Below are 25890 nucleotides of genomic sequence, written 5' to 3' on the forward strand. Positions count from 1 at the left end.
AGAGGAGAGGGAGAATGTAAGTGTAAGGCAGAAATAATGTGATGAGGGGGTACAACTGGTTCTCAGGGTCAAGACCCCCATAAAAGCAAAGAGCTAAGCATGTGTGTGTGTTACGTATTGTTCACTTCAGTTGCAGTGGTGGTGGGTCAGGAGAATACCAGGAAAGACACTCATCCCTTTAGCACTCCAGTCTCCCTTGCTCACTCACCTCCCTCACACATTACAATTACACACTTCTGTTTCTCTTACAATCCAATTCGATCCCTTACACACTCATCTCTTTTCCATAGTCACACACCGTGCACACTTTTCAGTCTTTTGTGTAAAAGTGTTTATTGCTTGAGTCCATCTCTTGCTCACTCACCTCTGACAGTTGCATAGTTTGCTTTCTTTGCACACTCCCATTTTGCACAAGCCTCTCCCTCCCTGGTGCACCTGCGTCTTTGACCACTCACCTTCCATCCTCACCCGCTCACCCCCCCCAACACACACACACCCATTCACACACCTATTCTACCCGAGCGCACACCCCTTTCCTTGGCCACTCCTCTCCCTCCACCCTCCCCCGGGCTCGCACACTCGCCCCCGCCCCTGGGGACACCTGCTCGTGCCGGGCAGGGCGGGGATGCGCAGCCGCGGCCACTTCTCCTCCTCTCCCCTTCCCCGCCCCGCCCCTCCCTCCATCCCTCACCGGCTCCCCGGCTCCCGCCCCGCCCGCCCGCCGCTCCGGGGGGGTCTCCGCCGCCGCCGCCGCCGGAAGGAGCCGCCATTTGCCACCGCCGAGCGCACGGGCCGAGCCGGAGCCGCGAGCCGGAGCGGGACTGGGGCCAGGAGGACGGCGATGGGGGGCGGCCCCGCCGCAGGAGGACCGGGGCGCGTAACCCCGGGAGCCCGGCCCGCCCCGGACCCGGACCCGCGGGGCGCGACACCCTGAGCCCCCCTCCCCGCCCACTGCCCCGGCCATGGCTGCCCGCCCCCCCGCCCCCGGGCCGCCAGCCCTCTCGGCCCCGCAAGCCCCGCAACCCCGGCTGTGGCAGCAGTGAACGGCTCTCGCAGGCCCCGAAGACCCCGGCCGGGCTCGGCTCTCCAGCGCGCGCCCCCTTCCCGGCCTTGTCCTCTCCCTTCCCCCAGCCGCCCGAGAGTCCCCCTTGCACGCCGCCCCCCGCCCCCCGGCGCCCGGACGATGCTCAAGTCTCGGCTCCGCATGTTCCTGAACGAGCTGAAGCTGCTGGTGCTGACGGGCGGGGGGCGGCCCCGGGCCGAGCCGCAGCCCCGGGGGGGCGGGGGAGGCGGCTGCGGCTGGGCGCCCTTCGCCGGCTGCTCGACCCGGGACGGCGACGGAGACGAAGAGGAGTACTACGGGTCCCAGCCGAGGGTCCGGGGCCTGGCCGGCGACAAGGAGCCGCGGGCCGGACCCCCGCCGCCGCCCGCGCCGCCGCCGCCCCCGGGCGCGCTGGACGCCCTGTCGCTCAGCAGCAGCCTGGACAGCGGGCTCCGAACCCCCCAGTGCCGAATTTGCTTCCAGGGCCCGGAGCAGGTAAGGCCCGGGCATCCGGCGGCGCAGGGAGGGGTGGGGCGCGCACCTGGGGCGCCCGGGGAGACCGGGAACAGGGGGCGGGGCCTGAGGAAGCTGGGCGGGACCCAGCGCCCGGGGTGGAAATGGAGTGAGGTTGGGGGGCTTGGCTGGAGACTCCGGGAGCGCAGATTTGGCGTGGAGGGGGATCAGGGGTCCCCAGGAAGGGGTGGGGCTTTCTCCTGGGAGGGTTCAAAATCTCTCCCCTTAACCGAGACACCCTTTCTCGCCCACTTCTCTCACCCCAGGGTCTCTGTAGGCTGAGAGGGCCTATCCTCTGAGAGGTGGGCAGAGAGAATAATGCTTCTTGAAGGGAGGGGTCCAGCCGGTGCCCTTGCCTTCCTCGATAGTTCTCTACGTGGGGCACTTTTCTTCATTTCCCATTCCACAACTTTACTTCTCATTCCGAAGAATATCCTCTGTTTAAATGTTATGGACAAAGTTGTCCCGGGATAGTATGGGGGGGGGTCTCTATGTCGTGAGAAATTACTCTTTGATTAAAGGGGAACACCCTCCACTCACACCCTTAGAATTTCCCCCTTTTTGATACGTGGAAACTGAGGACTGTAACCTATCCCAGTCTGCACCACATCTGTGAAATACTTTACAGTGATGGGGAGTGGGTTAGGAAGGCATGGCTCAGAAGCTCTGACCCTGCCCTCCTGTCTCTCCAGATCCTAAGTGGTAGCCTTCCATTTGGGAACCTTTAAAGAGCACCCTTCTCAAACTCTGGAAACAGGGAAGACCCAGTATTCACCGGCCAACCCTCCCCCGCCCCCCTAGTCCCTTTCCATGTCTCTTCTATTGGGCCAGGGAAGTTTACCTTGAGCTCTAATTTTTTTCTTTTAGGGTGCAGCCTTAGCTTCTTGCCTTGTTTTGGGTGAAAAGCCTGATTTTTTTTTTTTTTTTTTTTTTAAGGTGGGAGACTGACCTGGAGAGGAGGTTTTCCTCTCCTGTAGTGCAGAGGACTGGGGTCGGGTGGCGATAGCTGACAGGAACCCTCCTCACTCTTCCTCCAGGGGGAGCTCCTGAGCCCCTGCCGCTGCGACGGCTCCGTGCGCTGCACGCACCAGCCCTGCCTCATCCGCTGGATCAGCGAGCGGGGCTCCTGGAGCTGTGAGCTCTGCTACTTCAAGTACCAGGTCCTGGCGATCAGCACCAAGAATCCCTTGCAGGTGAGGTGCAAGGGGAGAACTCTGAGACTGGGGCAAGGGCCTTTCAGCAATTAGAATCAAGGACCCTCCAGGAAGCCTATTTATCCATTTACTCTTGATTTCAAAGTCACCCTCCCTACCATTGCCATAATTTAGTATCTGTCTGTAAATCCTCCCTTCCTTCATTTACTCACAAAAACATTTATTGGGCGCCACCTGTGTTCCAGGCCCTGGGATAACAAAAGAAGAAAAGATGGTAGTGCTGCTGCTACTGCTGGTAGCAAACATGTAGAGTTTTCTATGGGTCAAGTTCTTGGTGTGTATTAACTCTTTTAATCTTCATAATAATTCTAATAGTTATGTTACTCAGCCAGTAAGTAATGGAGTAAGGATTTGGAATTCAAACCTAGATGGTCTGGCTTCAGAGCACCTGCCTGATCATGCCTTTCTAAAATAAGACAGAAAATGGTCTCAATGTGAGAGATGCCACATTCTAGATGTGATCAAGGCACAGAGAAGCAGATTGTTAATCCTGCCTGAAGGGTTTCTGGAAGGCTCCTGGTGTATCCTTCTATTCAGAGCCACCCTAATCTGGCCCTCTGTCTCTTTCTGTGACTTTTTGGAGCCTTTTCTCCCACACAGTGGCAGGCCATCTCCCTGACGGTCATTGAGAAGGTCCAGATTGCAGCCATAGTTCTGGGCTCACTCTTCCTTGTCGCCAGCATCTCCTGGCTCATCTGGTCCTCACTCAGCCCTTCAGCCAAGTGGCAACGGCAAGATCTGCTTTTTCAGATCTGCTACGGCATGTACGGCTTCATGGATGTCGTCTGCATAGGTGAGGATACCTCTCTCTCTCTCACCTGCTCAGCATCTTTCTCCAACTCACACACTTAATTTTCCCTGCCCATTCCCTCAGTTTCATGGCCACATTTTCTACCATTGGGGGCCTTTAGGGCTATCTCCCTTCTCTGCTTCTCCAGGCCCTTTGCAAATTCTGTCTCCTCCCCCTGGAGAAATGCTTGCTTAAGTACCTCTGGCCTAGGTCTGGGCAGCAGTTGACCCTGGATTTCTTATCCTCTTGCTCAGGCCTCATCGTCCATGAAGGCTCCTCTGTCTACCGTATCTTCAAGCGCTGGCAGGCAGTAAACCAGCAGTGGAAGGTCCTGAATTACGACAAGACCAAGGACATAGGAGGAGATGCAGGGGGAGGGACGGCAGGGAAGCCGGGCCCCAGGACCTCACGGACGGGCCCCCCCACTGGGGCCCCCAGCCGCCCCCTGGCCGCCCAGCGCATGCGGACGCTCTTGCCTCAGCGCTGTGGTTACACAATCCTGCACCTACTTGGACAGCTGCGGCCACCAGATCCCCGTTCCAGTTCCCATTCCGGCCGCGAGGTTGTCATGAGGGTCACCACAGTCTGAACTAAACTCCAGGAGTGGGGATCTTGAAACAATGCATCAGCCAGAGATAAGCTGTCATGGCTGCTGGAGGTACCACCTGGACAAGGTGTTTGGGGCACACTGCCCCACCACTGAGGATCTCTGTGGGCAGCCTCAAGCTGGAGACATTGGCCTCTACTGCCCACTGGGTAGAGGTGCCTGGATGACATTCCAGCCCCCACTGACAGCTCCCCACACTCATCTTGCGGCAGCCAGTGGGCAGGTGGGGAGAGCATCTTTTCTTCCCTAGAGAACCGTCCTTACCTCAGCTCCTAGGGCCTCCAGCCCCCCAGCTCTACTATGGTGACTTGGTAAAGGGGGTCCAATGCGAGAAGAAAGGGGCTGTAGACCCCCCCCAATCCCCACCCCATGGCCACAGGGCAGCTGGCAATAAGACTAGTATACATTGACCTCCCATTCCCTGCATGAGGGTGGGGGTACTTCCCCCGCTCCACCCCCCATTGCATGGGGGGAGGGCATAAAGAATCATTTATATGCACGTGGAGACTCCTTTCTCATCTGGGGCTTTTCTGGAGGGTTGGGAGGTGTGGGCAGTTTTCTCTGCAGAGGCTGCAAATCCCAAATGCAGCAGTGGATTCTGAGTTGGAGGTGTAACTCCCACTTGGTGGTGAATAATTCACATTGGCTGCTAGGTGGCAGTGCTCAGAAGTATCTAAGGGGTGGACCTGACACCTGCGTGTTGTGTGATTTAGAAAAAAATCTCTCCACCGTGGTTTTCCTGTCTACCTCATAGGGTTGGACTGAGGATAAATGAGGGATAGGTTGAATGCCATTGCAAAGAAAATCAGTGATGGCATAAAAAGATCTCTAGACTAGTTGATGGTCCATTTATTTCAAATAATAGCTGGTTAACAAATTCCAAAATGTTTTTCATCTGGAGTTGCACAGAGCCTTGGAAATTCGTGTTAAATGTTATAATAGATATGGAAAATATGAGGGGAAATAGACACTGCACATGTGAAGGATCGTGGTTATTTGCAAGAATGAGAGCTCCTCCAGCCCCCCTAAACACTGGGGAATGGGAAAGGCTGGAGCAATCCTTCTAGTTCTGGGGATCTTGTGGGTTCTAGTAATCCCTACCAGGTAATGTGCTCACCCAGAGAAGTGGTATGCAGTGAATTTGGGCTCGTTTGGAGTAAGACAGACAGAATTTCCTAGAGTTATGAGTCTCCAACCCCAGTTTAAGCTACTGCTATGGCAATTCAGGGTCACAGGTCTGATCCTGCTGTGCCCCAGCTAGTGATATTAACTGGAAGATGTGCTTGGAGGCAGCAGCATAGAGGGCTGTTGTTTATAGAGAAAAGGTTTGGGAAGGACTGGTTAATTGTCAGCCTAAAGCCTGGTCCCTTTCTCTCGAGGCCTTGGGGCTGTGTATTATATGAATGATGTCTTTTATGTGAACTATCCCTCAGCAATTAAAATAATTACTTCATAACATTGCTTAAGTCAGATCCAGAGGCCTTTCCTATTATTGGTCCTTCTCTCAGGGAAGATTCTGCTCTACCTTCTCCCTGGAGATGTTTTGGGGACAGTGCTTCTCTATTAAAGGTCACATATCCTTGCCCAGGAAATGGTCTTCTCCATCCCTCTCCAAAAGGGGTCTTGGTCGCTGTCCACGGTGCTGGCACCCAGACTCGCCTGGGAATATAGGAACCAAAGCTGTACTTGGGTTTGAGTTACCTGGAAGTGTTGAAGTGCATCACCTCCAGCCTTGGAGGGGATCAAAGTGGAGAGAGGACTGAGGCTGAGCCTCCCATTTTTCTAGTGGGAAATTGTTTCCCAGAGAGAGAACCTTCCACATTCCCCACCTGGGGAGACAGAAGGGCCAGACTTCACTGATTTGCCTTTCACAGAATAGCTGGTGGACACCAAAAGGGAGACAGTAAATCCAAGTGACTCTTAGTTCTTATCCTGGCAGACAGGGCTTAGGTAGCTATGACACAGTTGAGGCTTGTGCCAAGCCTGGGCTGTCCCCTACAATGGCCGCACATGGAGGCTCAGACATGCCCAAGAGCATAGGCACGCTTACACACAAACACACCGCCTCTGTTTCCACCCTGCGTCCTAAAACGAGGCCCGGTGAGAAAGTATGTTCCCCTCCCCTTCAGGACCATTGGAGGTCTCGGTATGGAAGTTGGGAACAGCGATCTGTAGGTCCTCTCTCCTTTCCTTTTTCCACCTTTAAGAGATTCTTGTCCAGGAGAGGGGTCATAAGAACTGCTGCCCTCCTCAAGTGAGCCATCCTATTTTCCCATGAGGAGTGTGGGTGTGCAAAATCTTCCCCAGTGATTCCAGGGGAAAGAGTCTGAGAGGAAGCTGGGCGTTACTTCCCCTCCAAGCTCAAAACTGCTAAATATCGGGTCACTTAGGTTCAAGTTGAGCTTAGTGGTAGGGAACGTGAGTGGAGACTGAGAACCCAGTAGAGAAGGAGCTGAGAGGAGGGGCAATAAGAGCACACAAACCTTGGTCTCTGCACAGGGCCTTGGGTATACCCTGCCCCTCTGTAGGTCTTACATAAATAGATACCTCCCAGAAGGCCAGTGGCTGATGGAGTTTCTGCAGTCAGGGAGCCATGTCTAGGGCAGGGGCTGAGGTGGTGAGAGGAGGGGGAAGTGTGAAGTGAAATCTCTGTCTCCATCTGCTAATTGGAATGGAGGGGAGCAGGAGGAAGGGGAACAAGTCCTGACACGGGGAGGGTAAGCTAGGCTACAGAAGGAGCTGCAGGGAATGTGCTGAGAGATGTATTTGGATGGAAGATGAGTTAATCTATATACATCACAAGGGGAGAACGGAGCCCAGCCTCCGGGGGGCCAGATAATGCTGACTCAGGGAAACAGAGGCTCCTGCTGCCCATCCCTCTTCTCCTGCCTCGGTGCCCTAGGGCTCCTGGCCACCTCCACACTTGGCTTTCATCCTGTCTGTCTGACTTCACTTCTCTGTATCCCTGTCTTTCTCTGAAGGAAATTGCCTTGGAGCAACTTCTCCAGAGAGGACAGAGTGTCCATGCTAGGGTGTCCTTTAGTCCTGGCACTCCAGGTTCCAAAAGCACTCTTCTAACAAAGAGTCAGCCGTCTCTGGCTGTCTCAGCAAGTCCCTATCCACCCTTTTAACAGCCTAACCCTCGAAGCTACTTTTCACCACCATCCCCTTCATCTCTTACAGGGAGCCAGACTTGGCTGTTCCCACTACAGATAGAAATGTGTCTGGCAAAACTGACCAAACATAAAGAATAATTTAATAATTAGTCCTCTTCATGTACCTGTGATAGTCCCCCAAATTTTTATAAATCTTGTCCTCAATGATCTTCTCTATATTTTGGAGATAATTAAATGTAGAATGACAAGTGAATAGTAAGTTCTGTGGTTAGTCTTTAAGTTAAGATAATAAAAAATTAAAATTGCTAAATTACCTAGACCACAGTTCTGTAATTTAAATCACTGCCTCAATCTGTGATGGCCGTAATTATTAAAAGTATCTTCATTAATTAAGAAAAGAAAAGAAAAGAAATGTGTCTGGGTTTGTGATGCAAACCATTCTCCCAGGTGTCTAGACCTCCCACTGTTATGGGGTAACTCCCAGGACCTAAGAAACCAAAGTGGAGGATTTGTATGATGGTCTGGCCTCCAGGTCTTCTAGGAAATGAGAGTGGAAAATAAGTCAGTCAAAAGTCAAGGATGGAACATTCAATTTTTTTTTTAATTTAAAAACTGAATATTTAAAAACTTCAATATATAAAAGGAAGGCTTGGGCAGGGACAGGTCCAAAGACATCTCTGCCTGTGACCTAAGTGGTGGGACAAGCCAAACCTAATAGTGACCAGAGAGCCAAGGAGAGTTTTTTAAAAATCATACACCAGGTGAGGATAGACTCACCTTCCTAGGGGCAAGATGAGAAAGGAGCAGGGTAGACAGAGCCTGGTAAGCTGCTTATCCCTTCTGCCACATTGCCCAAATACAATCTGAGAATCGATATGGTGTCAACCAGTCAGGGATAGGCCCTGGCAGGGTGTATAAAGACAGAATAAGACCTCATCCTTCCTCTCAAAGAGCTCACATGCAAGGAGAGAGGATCAACCAGGTGCAGACCAGATGCACAATTACTTAGCTCATGCCATGATAAGTGCTTAGCCAGCAGCAAGAGTGAATACTGTGAAGCCCCAAAAGGCCAGTGGTCGAATTCTTCCTCAGGCCACCCAGCATTATTAGTTAAAATCAGAGCTGGCCCTTGAAGGATGCATATGATTTGACCAGAAGGGCTAAGCAGGCAAATGGACCATGGTTTTCTCAGGGCTTGCTGGGTCAGGCCAAGTGCATATTTCACACCTCGATCAGGGCTGCTTCAAGCACTTTGCTATGGTCTTTTAACCAGTTTGGTCAGATAGGCCACAGGGGAATACACATATCTTGGTCTTGTGCCTGATAAACGCCTATGATGAGAGAAACGGTGATGATGACAGTGTGCTTCCACGGGACTATCTGTCCACAAACTGTAGGTTGATGCTTCTCTCAGGTACCAGGACAGTCCGGGTCATGGGTCTGACGGGGGCAGCACCTGGCTCAGGCTGCACCTCAAAGTGGATCAAGATCTGGAAAGGGAGGAGGAAGGCTATCACTATGGGAGGGGTCTACAATGGTGGGCTTGATTGGTAACGGGCATTATTAGTGTTAGGATGGTCAGTGTTGGAATGGCACCTGTGGCGGGTAGGGGATGTCTTAGTTAATGACGGTAAGAGATTGTGGTAGGGAAAAAGATAGGCCAAATACCCTCACTCACCCTCCAGGCCTATGATGGGATTGACATATTTCAGAGGATTAGGTCTCCCAAGTCTTATATATTTTCCTATGCCTATCAGGAGAAGAGCTCATGGCTTTAGAGCTCCAGTCTGGGGAAGGTAGAAGATCTAGATCACTCACCTGGGCCAAAGCCATTTGCAGCTCAAGCTCTGCCAGGCGTCTCCCCATGCAGCTGCGCTTGCCAAAGCCAAAGGGGAGAGAGGCAAATGGGTGGGAGGCTGGACCATCCCCTAGCCAGCGAGCTGGACGAAAAGAATTTGGCTCTGGGAACTGGGTGGGATCCCTTGAAGTGGCATAGTGACACAGAGTGACCAGCGTCTGGTGAGGGAGGAACACAAACTTGTCAATTTGGGCTCAGGAACAACGCCAGGAGGGAAGTAGAGAACAGAATCTCTGGACTGGGACAAAGGCAGGCTCTGGTTGGTTGTGATGTGGAAGTTTTCTGGGGCTACTTTTCTCTACTGCCCCATTATATCCTAGAGAGGCATTGAGGCCAAGGAGAGGGTTTGAAGGGCTTATTGGGAGTATTTGAGAACAGGAACAGTCCCAAGGTAGTGAGGGATGGCTTAGCAAAAGGGGCCCATAGGCTCTACTCACATTTTTGGGGATAATATATTCACCCACACAAATGTCTTTGTCTGGGACACGGGAATTTCCAGGTACCACAGGGTACAGTCTGGATTGCAGGGCACAAAAGGGAGACAACAAGATGAAGCTGGGGGCTGTAGCCTCCCTCTCATGCCCACCCCCCCAACTTCCAAACCCATTCTTGGCCAGGCGTAAAGTACCATTTTCCTCTGATCTCTCTCCCTGCTCCCATCTGCTAGCTGCTTCCCCAGCCCTTCCCCAGCATCTTCTCTAGCTCTCCTCTTCTGCCCCCTCACCTTAGCACTTCCTTGATCACAGCCTTCAGCAGGGGCATTTGCGACAGAGCAGTGGCTGAGGGGTGGGCACTGGAGCCGGGGCCCAAGGCAGCTGTGATCTCAGAACGGAGTGCCGTCTGGACTTCGGGGTGCCGAGAAAGTTCATACAGAGCCCAGGAGAGCGTGTTGGACACCTGAGGGGACAGGTGAGAGCGTCAGAGGGGTTGAGAGTGGGGACCCAGCATAGGGGGCAGAATCTGAGGCAGTCTGGAACCTAGGAGGTGCTAAGCCAGGCTGGCCTGGAGGACCATAATGGATCCCCTGCAGCAGGAAAATGGCCCCTGCGATTGAGGAGGTTAAGCTGCGGAAGTGGGACTCCCAACATGGAGGGAGGACCTCACCGTGTCCACTCCAGCTAGCAGCAGCTCCGTCACATTCCCTAGGATGGACGGGGCAGGCAACTCTTCCCGGAACAGGAAGTAGGTCAGGTGCGCCCCAAATCCCGTGTCCCCCTCAGACTTTCCCTGGCTCCTCATGGCTACTTCGGCCTCTCGCCGCTCCACGTGCTGCTGGGCTGCGGGCACAGGGGACAGGGACGCCTCACTACCGCTGAACAGCTCTATGCTCCCCCACTCCTACTTCATTTCTGTGCTTTACCAAATGCAAACATCTGGTCCCAGTCTCGGCAGAGGCGGTCCCAGGGTCCGGGCACGAGGCGGTGCAGCCAACCGGGCATCGCCATGGTCAACAGTGTGGACACAAACACCGATCTCACCGCGCGGATGAAGGTCTCTGTGTCTGGCGGCACTTCGGCCTCCAGGCAGCCGAGGCGGGAACCCAGCAGCACCGCAGCGATGCCTGGCCGGGAGGGGGCGCTGTCAGGGCACCGGGAGACCCGGACCAGGTGCCTCCTACACTTGCCTCTGTCTAGGGACTCACCTTCTAGTCCAAACTTGTAAAACTCTCCTGCCACGTCTCGAACCAGGGCGGGCGGCCCAGCGCCCAGTCCCCGCTGGCGCCGCAGTCGCCTCACAAGGTCACCGACCACGTCGTGCAGGGTCCCGGCATAGCTGGCGGCCGCCTGAGGCCGGAGGAGGAGCGGGGCCAGGAGGCTGCGGAGCCTCTGCCATTCTTCGCCTTCCCTGCGGGGGTGCGGAGAAGGGGCGCATCAGGGCAGACGGTGGTGTGTAGAGGCGGCCCGACGGGGCTGGCTGCGCTTGAGAAGGAGCGTGTTGGGCTGGGGTGGCCAGGAGGGGGGCTGCGTCTGTTCCCTTGGGGGTACAGAAACCTGCCCCTGCCTGCACCCGCTTTCCATCCACTCTCCTCCCCCCCTCCTCGTTACTCATTTCCTGCCCCGGAGGGGCCTGGGTTCCTGGGTAAGCTGAGTCACAGAATCTTACTTTACATCTAGATCCTGGTGCCTCAGCCCCTTCCGTGAGTTCCCAGGATTCTGGCTTCAAAAGAAAAAGAGCGGAAAGCGAGGCGAGAGCCGGGCTCTACCTGAGCTTGGGCGAAACAGACTGGGGTGGAAACCTCGATTTGCCAGAAGGTTGGGGGAAACGACCGACCTCCCTCCACATCCCCACACTGCCACCAGACCGGCCACAAAAGAGCAACGCAGCTGGGCGTCGGGGCTTTGGGGCCAGAGGACTCACGCGGTGAGCAGTCCGCAAGCCCGCTGGCGGCGGCGACGGTGCTCCGCCCAGGGTGAGAAGCTGCAGCGTTCAGGCCGGGGTCCCTCCTGTCGTAGCAGCTGCTCGACGAGTGTAGGGGTCGCCACGTACACAGTGCGCACCGTCCCGAAGCTGGCCAACCACACCGGCCCAAAGCGCGCGGCGCCCTGCACCTAGGAGTACAGGAGCAGCGGACACTGGAGACCCGGGCCGGCAACTGCCACCTCGGCTCGTGCCAACGCCAAGGGCGTCGTTTCGGGTTAGAAAGGGGGAGCTTCTGCTCTCAAGCAGTGTAAGGCTCTGATGCTGCAAACCCCTCCTCCTCTTTCCCTCACTTCCCATCCCTAGGAAGTTTGAGTGTGTTTGGCAAAACGGGGGGCTGGCGGGGAGGAGGGACTTGGTGCAAAGCTGACATTCTGGATCTCTCTTTGGTCACCTGGGCGGAGAAACCCCTAAAGGTTCCTCACGTGGGCTGTCCATCTCAGGACGAGCCTCCACTGAATGTACAGGAACGCACTAACTTTAAGCCAAACGTGCCTCCCGCGCACTTGTCCTGGATCTACCGAGTCTCCAGAATTCTGCACAGCGAGAAGGCGCTCTCTGAACGCACTCCTCTGCTGGGTGTTGGGACAGACTCCGCCCCTGGGGAACCACCGACCCCAGTCCCAACTTGTCTTTTCCATAATTCATGGGCATCTGTTCTCACTGGCCCTCCCTCCTACGTTCTGCACTAGGGTGTTGTTAAAGCCAACCGCCCCAGCTTGCAGTCCCGAGAACGGTGCCCTCTACCTGAAGCTCGTGTAGCCGTGACAGTCCCCCCTTGCAGAAAAGTTCAGCAAGGAAGCCCGGTGTGGAGGGGCCTGGGATGTCCGCCAAGCCCCGGGTCGCTGAGTCCGAGCCTCTGGAGCCCAGTGAGGCGCCCAGCTCAGGAGGGCAGCGGACGCGATGGAACACTCTGGAAGCGAGCTTGAGGGTCTGGGTCATGGTCTGGCTGGGGAACCCGGGAAAGAGTGCCTCTCCGGAGCGCCTTTTCCCAGCCCCTATTTAACTCTTGGGCGCGATAGTGGCGACGCCCCCTCTTCAAGCTCCTCAGCCAATCCCCTCTCCTGAGTGGTCTGTGCTGGGGATGAGCACCCAGGAACAGTAGGCGGGGCCGGAGCTGCCACAGAGGCTCCCGTGGACCTCATGTTGCAATGACCATCTTGGGAGGGGAGGCTTCTCCTCCTGGGCTGGTGCCCTAGTCCAGCAGCCTAAAGATCTCTTCCTCGGAAAGGCTATTTGGTGAGGCTTAGGTGACCAAGATACAGGCTGGGTCCCTGGTATTCCCATCACTTCCTCAGGCCCACTGGGGCCCATCCTCAGGAATTCCCCATCCTCCAGCTCCTCCGGGAAGGGAAGCAGGGAAGAGGCACAGCTGTAGCTGTCCTCAGATTCCAGGCTCATCGGGATGCACCTTTTTGGTATGTGAGCGCAATTTTCCTGCATTACATCTCCCCCTCCCCCGTACCTGACACTGGGCAGATAGCAAGTGGGTTAACGGGTTAAGATGGTTCCAGGAGCCTTCATCTTTATTCCTTGGGAAGGGGGCTTGGTCTCTTCCGTCAACAAGCCCTGTCCTTCCAGCCATGGTAATTTGGTGCTTGAGGAGCACAAATGAAGGAACTTTTTGCAAATGAGAAAAGTTGAGAGATTTATCTGGGCTCCTGGACAGAGCAAGGGCTAAGCGAGTGCTCTGAATCTCCAGCTGACTCAGTCCCCTTTGTGGGGCTTTCTAGTCAGCAGCCCCTTTCCACTTTTAGCCTCAGAATCCTCCCCAGTTCACCTCTGCTCCTCACTCCCGCGCCCCCGGCCCTGGCAGGCTCTGTGTCAGCAAGACAGCTCTGAAGTTCTGGGATCAAAGCAAAGGTCAACATGAAGAAGGAGAGGGTCTCCACCACCACACCCTCCCAGGATCTCCAGAGACAGTAACAATAAACGGAACACAGATTCCCCAGGTCAAGTCTTAGGCAGGGAGAGGACAGGAGTGATACACACTCTAGCCTTTCCTGAGAAACAGCAGCATGGGATGTGCACACATACACGTTACCCCCTGAACTGCAAAGTAAACACGAGTGGGCAGGTGATTTGAGCTTAGAAGGCAGTTTAGATGGACAGTGGAGAACTGCGTTCTTCACTCCAGCTGAGAAGGAGAAATCCCAGGAGAAGGGACTGCTAAGGGAGAGCAAGATTCCACTCCCTTCCAAAGATCCCTTCTGGTCCAAGGTCTTGTGACCTTCCCAGTCAGCTGCTTTTGCTTTCTGCTGCCACTGGAAGGGTGAGAAGGTGAGAGGAGTCAGGGGTGGTCATGAACTCCAGGGTTCTGCCCTGGGCAGCTCCTCAACTTCTTTGAGAGACTGTTGCCGCTCAGCCCTAGGAGGCTCAGCTCGGAAGGTCCAAGGGCCCAGTCTTCTTTCCAGTCCCTGGAAGATGGGGTCCAACTAAGGCAAAGTCAGCAAAGGCAAAGTCAGTGATCAGGAAGGGTAGGATTGGGGGTCACTGCCTAGAGGGTGGGATCCTGTATTCTTCGGAAGATAGCTGGGAAATTCTTTCCTCCATTGCGTAGAACTTTCTTTCCCTCCTCGGTCGAGGTGCCCAGATGTCCCACAATGGGATCTTCACTCTGGGAGAAGGAAGGGTTCAATAAGTCCTTGCCCTGGTCCCCAGACACCCATCCCATCCTCCTGGCATTAAGCTAGAGTCAAAGCATACAGAACCACTCTGGAAAGGACCTTTCCAGAAATCTTTGCAATTTCCCTTAGGCCCCCTACTTACCAGCTCCTCCAGAGGCACACGCTCAAACAGGGGGTGCCCTTCAAAATGGGTGCACATCCAGTCATGTAGCTCCAGCACATCAGTTATGGTGTATACCAGCCCCTGCACGGCAAAGTCACCCTAGATGGGGGGCTGCATGCAACTGAGCAGCAGGATCACGGGGGTGGTGGTGAGTCCTAAATGCACCCCCACTGAATTCTTAGTGGAAGGTCCCTTATTAGGTCCCTGACCCCATCCTCCCTCCCACTCTCGACTCACCCCAACTCTCAGCACGTAGGCATATTCTGCCAGCAGCGTGGGACTGATGATTCGCCACTTGTGCTTTGTCCGCTTGAAATGTGGGTCAGGGAAGAGGAAGAACATCTTTGTCAGCTGTGAGACAGACGTGCACCAACAGGATTGTGAGAGCCTGGCCTCCATGCCCCACCTGCTTACCAGCCTAACCCATGGGTGCCCCTCCCCACCTGGCCCTTGCGGAAGAAGTTAGGAAGGTGTTTCATGGCATTGCTACGGAGACAGGCGATGTTCTGGAAACCACCTCCAGGAGCCGCTCGTAGGGCCCGAATCCGGTCTTGCACATAATCTGAGACTTTCACCCGGATCTCCAGACCCAGAATCAGCGTGTCTGGGAACAGCGGTGACAGTTCCACTGGTCACAGAAATAGGAATGGAATCATCAACCTCATACTTGCAGGATATTCAAAGGAGTCAACACAGGAAAGGAAGCCTCAATCTGCAATTACCAAAATCAATAATGACAAGTGTGGCAAGAGAGCTACCTGTATGGATGGCTCTGTGCTGTAGGAGTGGGCTGCGGGAGACCCAAAAAAAGTCACCAGGACTGGAAGTGGGAGGGCCTGGGAATACATGTATCTTTGCATGTGCTTTAAAGTCTTCACAGTGTTTTCACACATGTCTCATTTAATCCTCATTACATTCTGTGGTAAATTGCAAAGATGAGAAAACTGAGGGTCAGAAACGCCCGAAGTCACAGAGCTAAGAAGAGGTAGAATCAGAACTTGAACCATGGTTTTCCGCCACCAAGTACCATGAGCTTCCTCTCTGTCATGCTGTTATTTCTATGGAAAATCTAAAAACAGAGAAGTCGGTCCAGCATGTATGGCTGGGACAATACAGACAACACAAGAGAAATTAGAAAATATGAGCATGGAGAAGGAATGAGTTCTGGTGAGGAAGGGGGGAGGGGGAGGGGTGGTGGTGGAATCCCTGAGAAAGACAGTTCAGGATCACTGGCCACAGCGACTAATCTCTGACGCTTGTGCTGACCAGCTCACTGACCCGGCACCTAGCAGGTGAAATGGCTCACGTAGGGACTGGGGCCAGGGGCAGGGCCAGACAAGACAACCCAATTTCTAAGAGGCTTTGAGGCAGCCCCCTCCCTTCTCCAGGGCAAAGGCCACAGACCCAGAGTGGAGGGAAAGTGGAGGTTCTCCACACTGATGTCACAGCACCAATGTCTGGTCCGAAGGGGAAAGGCCAACTATGCCCCTGCCCCAAACCTGCTGAGTTGGCAGAACCTAGGCGTTGCCTCTCCTTGCTCCAGAGAAAGGGCCAGAGTGTTACCTAACAGGCCGCCATAGCCACAGCCTATGTCTGCAAACTCCACTTGGGCTTCAGCTCTCTTTTCTTTCTTATCTTTTGGGTCATCGTGGCTCTGATTTTGAGTCAGTGGAGCAAAGAACTCTGGGTATAGCTCAGACCAATCCATGTCCTCTGGCTTCACAGGGCTATTGGAGAGAAGACGTGAGAAACATGAGAAGGTTGGTCATACCATTGCAGAAGCAGTACTGTGTGTGTGTGGGTGGATGGGTGAGGGTGGGAGATGGATGAGAGGAGGCTTTCTCAAAAATTCTGTCAGAGCGGGCCCTTTGGCCTCTAGGAAGCACAATGGAAACCACCCTTAACCTCCCAGTGTGAATCATAGGCCTATCAAGTGGCCCATTATTGCTGATCTGCCTGTCTCCATTTCCAGAGTTGATGTGACTCTGGCTGCGCGGCTCTCCTTTCTGGGGCTCAAGTTCCCCTTGTCCCAGAGGCTGGCTTCCTAAGGCATAGGGACTTGGCTTTGTTGAAGTTCTCTGCGGGAAGAGGATGGAGTAAGGTGTGGGCAGATTGTGTATAAGTTTGTCTTCTTTTAAAATTAATTTTTATTGGAGTATAGTTGATTTACAATGTTGTGTAAGTTTCTGCTGTACAGCAAAGTGAATCAGTTATACATATACATATATCCACTCTTTTTTAGATTCTTTCCCCATATAGGTCATTACAGAGTATCGAGTAGAGTTCCCTGTGCTATACAGTAGGCTCTTATTAGTTACCTACTTCATATATATAGTAGTGCATATGTCAATCCTAATCTCCCAATTAATCCCTCCCCCCAAGTTTGTCTTTTTTTAAATCCCACAGATGAAACTGAAAGATGGAAACGACATTCGGCCTCCATTACTCTAGTCTCGGTAACAACTTCTTTCTCTTCCCAGACTTGCAACCCTACCCAGCCTTCGGCCAGAACGCCACGCCCCCTCCCAACCCGCCAACTCCGCCCTCTGCCCAATCTCCCAGACCCACCCTCCGCAAACTGACGTCACCCAGCTGATCCTCCCGAGCCTACCCTAAACCCTCCAACCGTCGCAGCACAATCGCTTTTCCCGGCTACTCTGAGAATTCTGCCCTACTCTCCCTCCCCCGCTCGCCCCTGCCCTGCTCACTCACTAGCGCAGCGTATGGTCCGCCATGGGGTTGGAGTGAGCCCGCTGCCGATAGTAGCGCTTCTGAGGCTGAGGGGCCTCGGCTCCTGCTGCGGCGTCCCCAGTCTCTGTTCCCGCCATGATCCCCAGCCCGGGTTTATCCACCGAACCCACGTGGACCACGACCGAGGCTCAGGGCGCACGAGAATGACGCACGAAGGCACGTAGTGAGCAGAGCCCACCCCTTAAAGCTCCAGGAGTGAATTCTAATGGGCTGGGCAGGGAGGAACGCAGAGGGGCCGCGCGGGAGGGCGCCTCCGGGCCGCTGGTCTTTAACTGGGCTGGCAAGGCCAGACCCCACCCAGCCTCTTTCCTTAGCCTGCTTCTGTTTGGTCTGGGTTACCACCCCGGTTGTAGGCCCCCGTGCACCCCGCAGGTGAGAGGGGTCCAGGGACCCCGCTTCCTACGGTGAGTTAATCCTCCCTCCTCTCCCCTTCTCCCGCTCTCCGAGCAGTCGACCGGGTCTGACCCCCGTGGTGCGGCGTGAGTCCCATCGTGTGTGCGCTGGGGACCGGAGCTAGGGAGGCAGCTCCTCATTCCACCTCCAGGAAGTCAAACTGGAGGAAGGAGGGCAAACTCGGGGAGGTGGGGCTCGGTGCCACTGGGCAGCCGAGACGGCCCGCGGTCCTCAACCCCCACGCCGCTTCAGATCCGGGATCCGAGCGCTGGCCGGCGACCCGGCACTCTCGCGGCCAGATGGCGGATCCCCGCCCAGATCCTGAATCAGAGCCCGAATCCGTGTTCCCACGGGAGGTCAGACTCTTCGCCGACTCCTACTCGAAGAAAAGCCGGTTCTATTTCTGTGGTCACGTGCTGAGCATCACGGAGAACTTCGGGTCCCGCCTCGGGGTGGCAGCGCACGTGTGGGACGCGGTGAGGAGTGAGCGGCCCTGGGCTAGGGTCCGCGGAAGGTCAGACCCCGGACTCTCGCTTTCCCATATGGAGCCAATCCCCGCTGCAGTCTTATCTTTTCTCTCTTTTCTCCCGTAGGCTCTAAGCCTGTGCAACTATTTCGAGAGTCAGAATGTGGATTTCCGAGGCAAGAAAGTGATCGAACTGGGCGCTGGGACGGGCATCGTGGGTATCTTGGCAGCGCTGCAGGGTGCGTGAGCTTTGCGGTGGGAGGGGGTGGGGGGGAGGACGGGGATGTGGAGAAGTTGTCACTTCCTGTATTCTTGGGAGAGGGGAATGGTTTGGAACCAGCCTAGTCCCTTCTTTCTAACTTTTTTCGTGTGTGTGCCCCTACTTGCTCCTGTGTGCCAGACAGCGCTGATTGGCTGTCAGAGCACCCAAGGTGGTTAATTTGGGGGCAAGGAATAAAAATCGGGCAGGCCTTAGTAGAAGGAGTTTTTCCTACCTTTTTGCTCTTTGTGATTTCATGGATATTTACAAGGAAAAATCTCCTTTGCTTTATATATGGTCTTCTGTCAAAATGCATATATGGGTATATCCTGTAGGGGGAGCAATTTGCAGGTATTAAACCTCATGAGTACTTTATGACTTCATTGTGAATATATTTTTGATTCTTTAGGATTTCATTGCTTGGGAGGAACAAGCTTATGAGTTTCTGAGGGTTAGGGTGTGTTTTGTGGGAAGTGGGGTAGGAATTAGGCACTGCAGACTTGGGAAAGGAAAAGGTAAGGAAAATTTTGCTCCATTTTTGTCAAGAACCAAAAACTACAAAGGAAACGGTTCCTTAGTTTATAATCTAACGGGCAGGCAAAACTTCACACCGAAAACGTTCCTTTAAAAACACTTATGATGTCATCTCCCTAGGAATGCAAATTAACATGTCCTTGTTCATAGGGACATAACACGAAACACATTCAGGGAAGTCTTTCCAGAGGCAGGCATTCTTTCTTCTATTCATCCAGCCAACATGTATTTGGAGTCCTCTATGTGCCAAGAATCATGCTAGGTATTGGGATACAACAATGAGTAAGATAGATTTCCTCTCCCCAAGGAGTTTATGGTCTAGTGGTGAAGATGGGGGAAGATGTTACTGGATGAGAACTATGGCGAGGTATGTGCAGAGCCAGTGGACATGCTCTGGCCGTGTCTCCCTTGACTCTCTGGGAACCCATCAGGGAGAAGCTCTGTCAGATGAGGAATATGAACATAGCAGGCTCAGAAAGAACCGAGGGAGTGTCAACAGCAGCTTTCCATGAAGGAATGGGTGGATGAGAAGTGGGCAGATATGCTAAAATGGGAGAAAAATGGGTGTAATATGGATGGAAACATCTTTCACTTGCTCCCAGACTGGCTTCTTCTTCTTTTGCTCCCTATTCTGCTGCCAAGTCGGAAATCTGGGTGTCATTCTCATCTGTTGCCCTCTCCCCTCTCATCCTGGCAATCAGTGAGTCCTTTGGGTCATGTGAACTTAGTACTTCCCGAGTTCTCTATTCCTCTTCCCTCCATCTCTAGCTCAGGCCACTGCCATCTTTTCCCTGGATTTTCACAAGTGTCTTCGAGCTTCCCTATGGGGAAGTTTGGCTTGCCCAAACTAGATCTTGTGCTCTTCCGCCACCAAACCTGTTTCTCCCTCAGCCTTCCCCATCTCAGTGAATCAAATTACCATCCACCCAGTGGGACATCTAGACCCACAATTGACACGTCCCTTTTTCTCACCCCCAACTCCATTATCCAAGTCCGACGGATTTATCTCCTAATAATCTCTTGAATCTCCTGTTTTTCCATCCACACTGATGGCTCCCCAGTCCTTGTCACCATCACTTGCCTAGAAGGCTACAATTAGTCAAAATGGTCTTCCTGCTTCTACCCCTTGCCCACACCTAGACCTCTGCCCATTCCACCCGACTGGCAGAGTGATCTTTCGGCATCTCTTGCCCATCTTTCAATGGCTTCTTGCTGCTTTCAGGATAGAACTAACCCCTTTGGCATGGCCTCCAAGGCCCTGCGTCTCCCTCTAGCCTCTTTCTCTACCTCTCCCTCTCCCTCTTGTACTCCTTGTGCTACCTAGTGTCCTCCTATCAGTTCCTCAAGCCTATCTTGATGTCCCCTTCCTTGGAGCCTTCACACTGGCTGCACTCTATGTCTGGAACCCTTGTACCACCTGGTTAATGCATATGCCTTCTTCAGCGCTCAGCTCAAACATCACTACCAAGGGAAAGCCTCCTGGACACTCCCACCCCCAGGCCCTCCTAATATAATATACAACTGTGTTGACTGGTTTTATTTTATTTATTTATTTTGGCTGCTCCTCGCAGCATGCAAGATCTTAGCTCCCCAACCCGTGACCCCTGCAGTGGAAGCACAGAGTCCTAACCACTGGACCGCCAGGGAGGTCCCTGGTTTCATTTTAAATTTGTTGTCACTATCCTCAGATGCGTCCTTAAACGCTGCCCAGCTAGCCTCTTACCCTGCCCTCACCCACTTATTCTTCTGCTCTCCTAAACATCTTGTTTCTTATCTTTTTGCCCTTCAAACTTCCAAATGTCTCCTCAGCTGATGACTTTGTTTCCTAGCTCTTCTGATCGCTTCTGTTTTCTCATAGCAGATATCCACATGTTCTTATCACAGCATCTCTTCCCCAGCTGTGTCTGTGTCTGTCTGCACTGCCTTCTCTCCTGTTACCATGGCAGACGTACTGTGCTCCTAGTTAAGGTCAAGTGTGTGTCATGAGACCCCAAACCTTCTCATCTACCTAAAGACATTGTTCCTGCAAACACCCTGCTCCACCACCTCTCCTGCATTATCCGTTTTCCCTTCTCTCGGGATCATTCCATATGTGTGTTTGTGTGTATTATGCACATAAATAGGCTGTAATGTCTCCTATCAGAGAAAACTCTTGATCCTACACATCCCTCCAGTTCCCACTCCATTTCTCTGCTCTGCTTTATGACAAAACTCAGAAGAGTTAATGCTCATTGTCATTCCTCTCTTCCTATTGTTTCCTCAATTCCATTCTAGATTCTACCCCCCTCCCCAACCCAGCCTGCCCCCTCCACTCCAGTTGCTCCAGAAAGGCTGTGAGCTTCACTTCTGACTCCATGTTGTTAAGTACAAGAGTCAGTTATGAGCCCACCTTACTGGACTTGGCAGTGTTTGTCTCTCCCTCCTTTGGCTTCCAGGGCACCCACCTCGCTGGCATTTGTTCCATTCTCCTTTGTTGGTTCCTGTTCTTCTTCACAACTGAAAGTCTGAGCGTGCCAGGGTTCAGGAGCTGTCCTCTGACCCCTCCCCTTTTCTGTCTACACTCACTTCCAAGCAGTTTCATCACCTCGTGGCTTTAAATGCCCTTTCCATGCTGATGACTCTATGACTCCTCCATTTGTATCTCCAGATTTGTTTGTGTAATCAGCTACCTACTCGATATATTCCTGTGGTTGTCTGATGTACATCTCAAGCTTAATGTGCCCAGAAATGCACTCATGATTTTCCTGTCCATACCTGTTCCTCCTGCAGCCTTCCTCACCTAAATAAATGACAACTTAGTCTTCTAGTTGGTCAGGCCAAATATCTTGGAGCCATCCTCAACCTCCCGCTCCCAGTGTTTTGTATCTAATCTGTCAGCAAATCCTCTTGACTGTACCTTCAAAATATATTCAGGATCTGACCAATTTCCTAGACATTGCTGCCCTGCCTAGAATCTGGCCCTACTATTATTTCTCTCACTTACTCTGCTCCAGCTACTGGCCTTCCTGCTGGTCCTTAGACTTGCCAGGCACACTCCTGCCTCACGGTCTTTACACTTGCTAGTCCCTCATTTGGTACATCTTAACCTGAGAGACCCACAGAGTTTGCTCCATCACTTCCTACAGGTCTTTACTCAAACATAATCTGCTCCATGAGGCTTTCCCTAACTACCCAATTTAAAATGACATTCCTGCCCTGTCCCTCAAGCAGTTCCTATCCTCCTTCCCTGCTTAATGCTTCAGCGTAGCATTTATTACCATCTGACTTACAGCGTGTTTTGTTTGTCTCATTTTGTTTGTTGTTGTAGGTCTCTTGCCACTAGACTGTAAGCCCCGGGAGCAGAGGGATTTTGTCTGATTGGTTCACTGCTGTATTCTCAGCACCTGGCATAGAGGCACATAATGAATATTAATGAATGAATTCTGAGTATTTTCTCTTTCTGTAATAATCACCATGATCGTGATTAAATAGTTTTGCGTTACCTCATTTGTCTCTACCTCTATAACAGAACTCAAGGAAGGCCAAGGTTTTGTTTTACTCATGCCTGTACCCCCAGAACTTAGTAGATGCTCAATAAATATATTTACTGCATGAACGAAGCTTTCTGAAGTCCTAATCTAATCATCTTCACCCTCTGCTTCTGCCCTTAAAACCTATTGCTCTCGGGATCAAGCCTGAATCTCCTTAGCATGTCATAATCATTTTCCTCTGTACTCTCCTGTTTTGACACTTTTCTCTTCCCTTCCACATCCTCTGAGATCCAGCCTTCCTTGAATACAGTGTGCTCTCTCCCAACCAGGCCTTTGTACTCTCTGATCTCTGCTTGGGAAGCTCCACTTGACTAACTCCTCCTTGTCCTTTAAGGCTTGCTGAGGTTATGTCTTCTGGGAAGCTTTCCAGATCCATGAGGGCTGGTTTGTGTCAGTAAGGGGTGGGTGTGCAGCCCACCTCCAGCTTAGTCCTGCCCAGGCTTCTGCTGACATCTAATTGTCGTGTGTTGGGCAGAGAGGTTGAAGATTAGCTTAGAGAGAATGTTGATGTTGTAGAATGTAGAGTAATGAGATGGCTGAGGTTGAGGTTAGGGCAACTAAAATTCAAAGTGTGGACTTTGGGCTGTCCAAACATTATCCTCTAAGCCCTGAGGTCCCTGCACCTTCTGGGCAGGAGCCGAAACCCCTTGGTTGGTCCCTCTGACTTGCCTTTCTCCTCCTTCCTCTCTCTCAGGGGGGGATGTTACCATCACTGACCTGCCCCTGGTCCTAGAACAGATCCAGGGCAACGTCCAGGCCAATGTGCCGGCTGGAGGCCGGGCCCAGGTCCGCGCCTTGTCCTGGGGGATTGACCAGCATGTCTTCCCTGGAGACTATGACCTGGTGCTGGGGGCTGATATCGTGTATCTGGAGCCCACCTTCCCACTGCTGCTGGGGACCCTCCAACACCTGTGCGGGCCCCATGGCACCATCTATCTGGCTTCCAAGATGAGAGAGGAGCACGGGACAGAGAGCTTCTTTCAGCATCTCCTGCCCCAGCATTTCCAACTGGAGCTGGCCAAGCGGGATGAGAATGAGAATGTTAACATCTATAGGGCCAGGCACAGGGGACCAAGACCTGCTTGATGTCACCCTTCTGCTCCTCTGAATACCTCGTTCTAATGAAGGAACTGCCATATGTCCAGAGCCGTAAACATAAGGACCAAAAACGATGGATTTCCCTTGCCTCTGTCTTTCCTCCTTCCCTTTTTGTTTCCTGAGATACTCTTGGGCAGGTGCAGGGAGGTGCTATGTGCTAGGAATACTAGAGCCCTAGCTGTACCGGGCTAGAGTGCAAAGGAAATTCCCAGTTCCTGTTCTCAGCAGTGGAAGATGGGAGGGTATCCAGGATTTTACGGGAAGGGGAGGTAAGTGGGATGTGTGAACAGTGGCTGCAGAGAGACAGTCATGATCCCATCTAGTCCTGCTGTTGTCTTTTTATACAGAATGGATTTTTTTCCCCCAGATTCTACTGGAATTTTTTAAAAAGGAAAATAGGGCTTCCCTGGTGGCGCAATGGTTGAGAGTCTGCCTGCCGATGCAGGGGACGCAGGTTCGTGCCCCCGGTCCGGGAAGGTCCCACATGCCGTGGAGCGGCTGGGCTCGTGAGCCATGGCCGCTGGGCCTGCGCGTCCTGAGCCTGTGCTCCGCAGCGGGAGAGGCCACAGCAGTGAGAGGCCCGCGTACAGCAAAAAAAAAAAAAAAAAAGGAAAATAAATAAGCATTAAAGATCTCTTCTGCATCCAGAGAACTCGGGCTTTTACTGGGGGGCTGGGAAGCAAGAAAACTCCGACCACCCACTTCTTGCTTCTAGAGATAGTCTGGTGGAACCATGGCTCTAACTGGGTTAAGTCCTCCCAGCCCTGAAGTTGGGGATAGGCAGCAGAGCTGTCCTTTGGACCATAGCTCCTTCACTCTTTTTGGAGTTGGACCCCTGATCACTAAGTACCAGGTTCTCTTTGATTTTTCTTTAGGTTTCCAGTCCCTATCAGTCCTTCCTTCCTAATGTGTTTTGCCTTCACCTCTTTTCTCCTCCCACTGTGGGGCCTCTGATGGGGGCTCTCCTGACTTACTCCTTGGGCCACACATCACCTCCTGGGGCCTCCTGGCCTCCATTCACTCCCCTTCAAACCATTTTGTAAACTCTGGTGATCATCCAAAATCAGCTCTGATTAGCTTCTGCTGCTGCCCAACAGAAGCAAGAATAAGCTCTTCTGCTTGGTACTCAGTGTGTCCCGTGTGATCCCAAATTATCCTGCTACTTCATTTCCTACTGGTCTCCTACATGTATGGCAACCTCTGGCCAAATTACAAAAGGTCTACTCTTTGTTCCCTAAATCCACACCAAGATTCCCTGGCTTCTTCCTTCATTCTTTTTGATGATTCCCTGCCTGGAAGGGCTATTTCTACCTCTCAAACTCTTCATTATTCTTAGCTTGTCTCCTGAAGAAAGCTTTTCCTGAGCCTCCTGTTTGAATGTGATTTCTTTCTCCCTTGAGACGCTTTAACTAACTTCGTCTTGTGAGGCTTACCTTGTCTCGTGTGATCATTTGTCTGCTCCCTATTTTCTCACCATTAGATTACCTTGGAGGGCAGGGCTATGGTTCCTGGCACACAGTTGGTGTTCATCAAATATTTTTGTTCGTTCAACAAATATTTACTCCTCCTCCCTGTGTGACCTTGGCCAAACTTCTGAACCTCACCCAACTACCTCACAAGTTTGTCATGAGTCATAAATGGATAATGAATATGAAGTACATTGGAAATAAACATGAAGTGTTACCACGTGTCTTGTATTGTTATTTTGTGACACTTCTGTCTCATGCTTTCTGTTATTTTACCTGCGGGGGGTAATTCCCTTGTGAAATGTAGTCTCAATACGCCAAGTAGGGGAGGCGAATGCACCCCCCGGACAGCAGGTGGCGCCATCTCCTCTTGGCGCGTTCCGGTGGAGAGTTTTGGCCTCGCCGCTACGCCGTAGGCCCGTGGCCTCACGGGTGCGGCAACAGCGTACGGCCCCCGGAAAGATGTCGCTGCTGCGCTCGCTGCGCTCACTGCGCCTCTGTTTGGTCGCGCGGGCCGGGAGCTGCCCAGTGAGTGCTCTTGGTCCTGGCCCCGTTCTGCCTTCCTTGCAGGTCTCCCGTGCGCCGGGCACGCTCCCTCCCCTTCCGCTGGCTGCGTTCGGCTCCATCTCCCCCTTCCCCGCACCTCAGTCCCTCTTCATGGTGCAGCGTCCGGGCACTGCCTTCCCCCACCCCCTGGGTCTGTCTCTACTAAGGTCGCCTCCCGGCCGACGTGCTCCCACCCCACGAGTTCCTTGCTGCTTCCTGCTTCTCATGCTTTCTTACTCCCTCCAGGTGGGGCCCCTTCTGCTTCAGTCGCCCCAGCCGTGGCATACATTTCACGCTGGGCCCTGGCTGTCCTCCTCGGCTTCCAGCAAGGAGCTCCTCATGAAGCTGCGGCGGAGAACGGGCTACTCCTTTGTAAACTGCAAGAAGGCTCTGGAGACTTGTGGCGGGGATCTCAAACAGGTGTGGGAGAGGAAGTAGAGGGGAGCAGGCGCGAGGGTGGGAGTGGGGTACTGGGGCCCGACCCCAGTGCGTTTGGGAG

General features: G+C 53.2%; 5 protein-coding genes across 15 annotated transcripts in view; 3 read left to right on the top strand and 2 right to left on the bottom strand.

Annotated features, from left to right (window-relative positions):
• The first annotated feature begins 675 nt into the window (after positions 1-675).
• MARCHF9 (membrane associated ring-CH-type finger 9) lies at positions 676-5636 on the top strand. The gene is made up of 4 exons (XM_004276568.3): positions 676-1537; positions 2593-2748; positions 3370-3562; positions 3814-5636. Exons 1-4 carry the CDS (start codon positions 1184-1186, stop codon positions 4146-4148), a joined length of 1038 nt encoding a protein of 345 aa, XP_004276616.1. The 5' UTR covers positions 676-1183; the 3' UTR covers positions 4149-5636.
• Positions 5637-5864: 228 nt separating this feature from the next.
• LOC101284262 (25-hydroxyvitamin D-1 alpha hydroxylase, mitochondrial) lies at positions 5865-12910 on the bottom strand. 3 transcript variants are annotated; one of them, XM_049694766.1, is made up of 9 exons: positions 12306-12910; positions 11499-11689; positions 10783-10985; positions 10501-10701; positions 10245-10417; positions 9865-10037; positions 9578-9656; positions 9101-9298; positions 5865-5995 (listed from the first exon to the last, which is right to left on the bottom strand). In XM_049694766.1, exons 1-9 carry the CDS (start codon positions 12498-12500, stop codon positions 5909-5911), a joined length of 1500 nt encoding a protein of 499 aa, XP_049550723.1. In that variant the 5' UTR covers positions 12501-12910; the 3' UTR covers positions 5865-5908. The 3 variants fall into 3 exon arrangements, 2 of the variants coding, with proteins under 2 accessions (XP_049550723.1, XP_004276617.1); XM_004276569.3 differs by lacking the exon at positions 5865-5995 and adding an exon at positions 7447-8772; XR_004486902.2 differs by lacking the exons at positions 5865-5995; positions 9578-9656 and adding an exon at positions 7444-8772.
• A 283-nt stretch (positions 12911-13193) lies between these two features.
• Positions 13194-17699, bottom strand: METTL1 (methyltransferase 1, tRNA methylguanosine). 3 transcript variants are annotated; one of them, XM_033440490.2, is made up of 7 exons: positions 17565-17699; positions 17061-17226; positions 15912-16075; positions 14792-14976; positions 14586-14657; positions 14328-14429; positions 13194-14175 (listed from the first exon to the last, which is right to left on the bottom strand). In XM_033440490.2, the coding sequence occupies exons 1-7, from the start codon at positions 17587-17589 to the stop codon at positions 14056-14058; spliced, it is 834 nt and encodes a 277-aa protein (XP_033296381.1). In that variant the 5' UTR covers positions 17590-17699; the 3' UTR covers positions 13194-14055. The 3 variants fall into 3 exon arrangements, with proteins under 3 accessions (XP_033296381.1, XP_004276618.2, XP_033296382.1); XM_004276570.4 differs by having other exon boundaries at positions 14586-14699; XM_033440491.1 differs by lacking the exon at positions 17061-17226 and having other exon boundaries at positions 14586-14699; positions 17565-17677.
• Positions 17700-17791: 92 nt separating this feature from the next.
• On the top strand, positions 17792-25063 carry EEF1AKMT3 (EEF1A lysine methyltransferase 3). Its single transcript, XM_004276571.3, has 3 exons — positions 17792-17968; positions 18086-18197; positions 22976-25063. Exons 1-3 carry the CDS (start codon positions 17792-17794, stop codon positions 23365-23367), a joined length of 681 nt encoding a protein of 226 aa, XP_004276619.1. The 3' UTR covers positions 23368-25063.
• Positions 25064-25161: 98 nt separating this feature from the next.
• The window catches only part of TSFM (Ts translation elongation factor, mitochondrial), a 37276-nt gene continuing 36547 nt past the window's right edge, over positions 25162-25890 (top strand). For 4 of the 7 annotated variants that reach the window (XR_007470259.1, XR_007470260.1, XM_049694767.1 and 1 more), the window contains exons 1-2: positions 25162-25415; positions 25638-25811. Coding sequence is in view for 5 of the 7 variants with exons in the window: in XM_049694767.1 (XP_049550724.1) it covers positions 25308-25415; positions 25638-25811 (282 nt within the window). In the remaining 2 variants the exon portion in view is untranslated. The remainder of the gene's footprint in view (positions 25416-25637; positions 25812-25890) is intronic. The other 3 variants (XM_049694768.1, XM_004276574.4, XM_049694769.1) reach the window with 3 other exon arrangements.

This window comes from Orcinus orca, chromosome 11, assembly GCF_937001465.1.
Source record: "Orcinus orca chromosome 11, mOrcOrc1.1, whole genome shotgun sequence".
NCBI lineage: Eukaryota > Metazoa > Chordata > Mammalia > Artiodactyla > Delphinidae > Orcinus > Orcinus orca.

What these genes read in the sequence shown, in the direction of transcription:
- MARCHF9 (XM_004276568.3), top strand. Translation starts at nt 1,184, where the DNA reads ATGCTCAAGTCTCGGCTCCGCATGTTCCTGAACGAGCTGAAGCTGCTG. An exon ending in GCTTCCAGGGCCCGGAGCAG is followed by an intron (nt 1,538 to 2,592) that starts GTAAGGCCCGGG and finishes CTCTTCCTCCAG; the next exon opens with GGGGAGCTCCTGAGCCCCTG. An exon ending in CATGGATGTCGTCTGCATAG is followed by an intron (nt 3,563 to 3,813) that starts GTGAGGATACCT and finishes CCTCTTGCTCAG; the next exon opens with GCCTCATCGTCCATGAAGGC.
- EEF1AKMT3 (XM_004276571.3), top strand. Translation starts at nt 17,792, where the DNA reads ATGGCGGATCCCCGCCCAGATCCTGAATCAGAGCCCGAATCCGTGTTC. An exon ending in CAGCGCACGTGTGGGACGCG is followed by an intron (nt 17,969 to 18,085) that starts GTGAGGAGTGAG and finishes TTTCTCCCGTAG; the next exon opens with GCTCTAAGCCTGTGCAACTA. An exon ending in TATCTTGGCAGCGCTGCAGG is followed by an intron (nt 18,198 to 22,975) that starts GTGCGTGAGCTT and finishes CCTCTCTCTCAG; the next exon opens with GGGGGGATGTTACCATCACT.
- LOC101284262 (XM_004276569.3), bottom strand. Translation starts at nt 12,500, where the DNA reads ATGACCCAGACCCTCAAGCTCGCTTCCAGAGTGTTCCATCGCGTCCGC. An exon ending in TGCTAGCTGGAGTGGACACG is followed by an intron (nt 10,038 to 10,244) that starts GTGAGGTCCTCC and finishes CTGTCCCCTCAG; the next exon opens with GTGTCCAACACGCTCTCCTG. An exon ending in TGCAAATGGCTTTGGCCCAG is followed by an intron (nt 8,773 to 9,100) that starts GTGAGTGATCTA and finishes CTCCCTTTCCAG; the next exon opens with ATCTTGATCCACTTTGAGGT.
- METTL1 (XM_004276570.4), bottom strand. Translation starts at nt 17,589, where the DNA reads ATGGGACTCACGCCGCACCACGGGG. An exon ending in GCGGACCATACGCTGCGCTA is followed by an intron (nt 16,076 to 17,060) that starts GTGAGTGAGCAG and finishes TCTCTCCAATAG; the next exon opens with CCCTGTGAAGCCAGAGGACA. An exon ending in GTGTGCCTCTGGAGGAGCTG is followed by an intron (nt 14,176 to 14,327) that starts GTAAGTAGGGGG and finishes TCCTTCTCCCAG; the next exon opens with AGTGAAGATCCCATTGTGGG.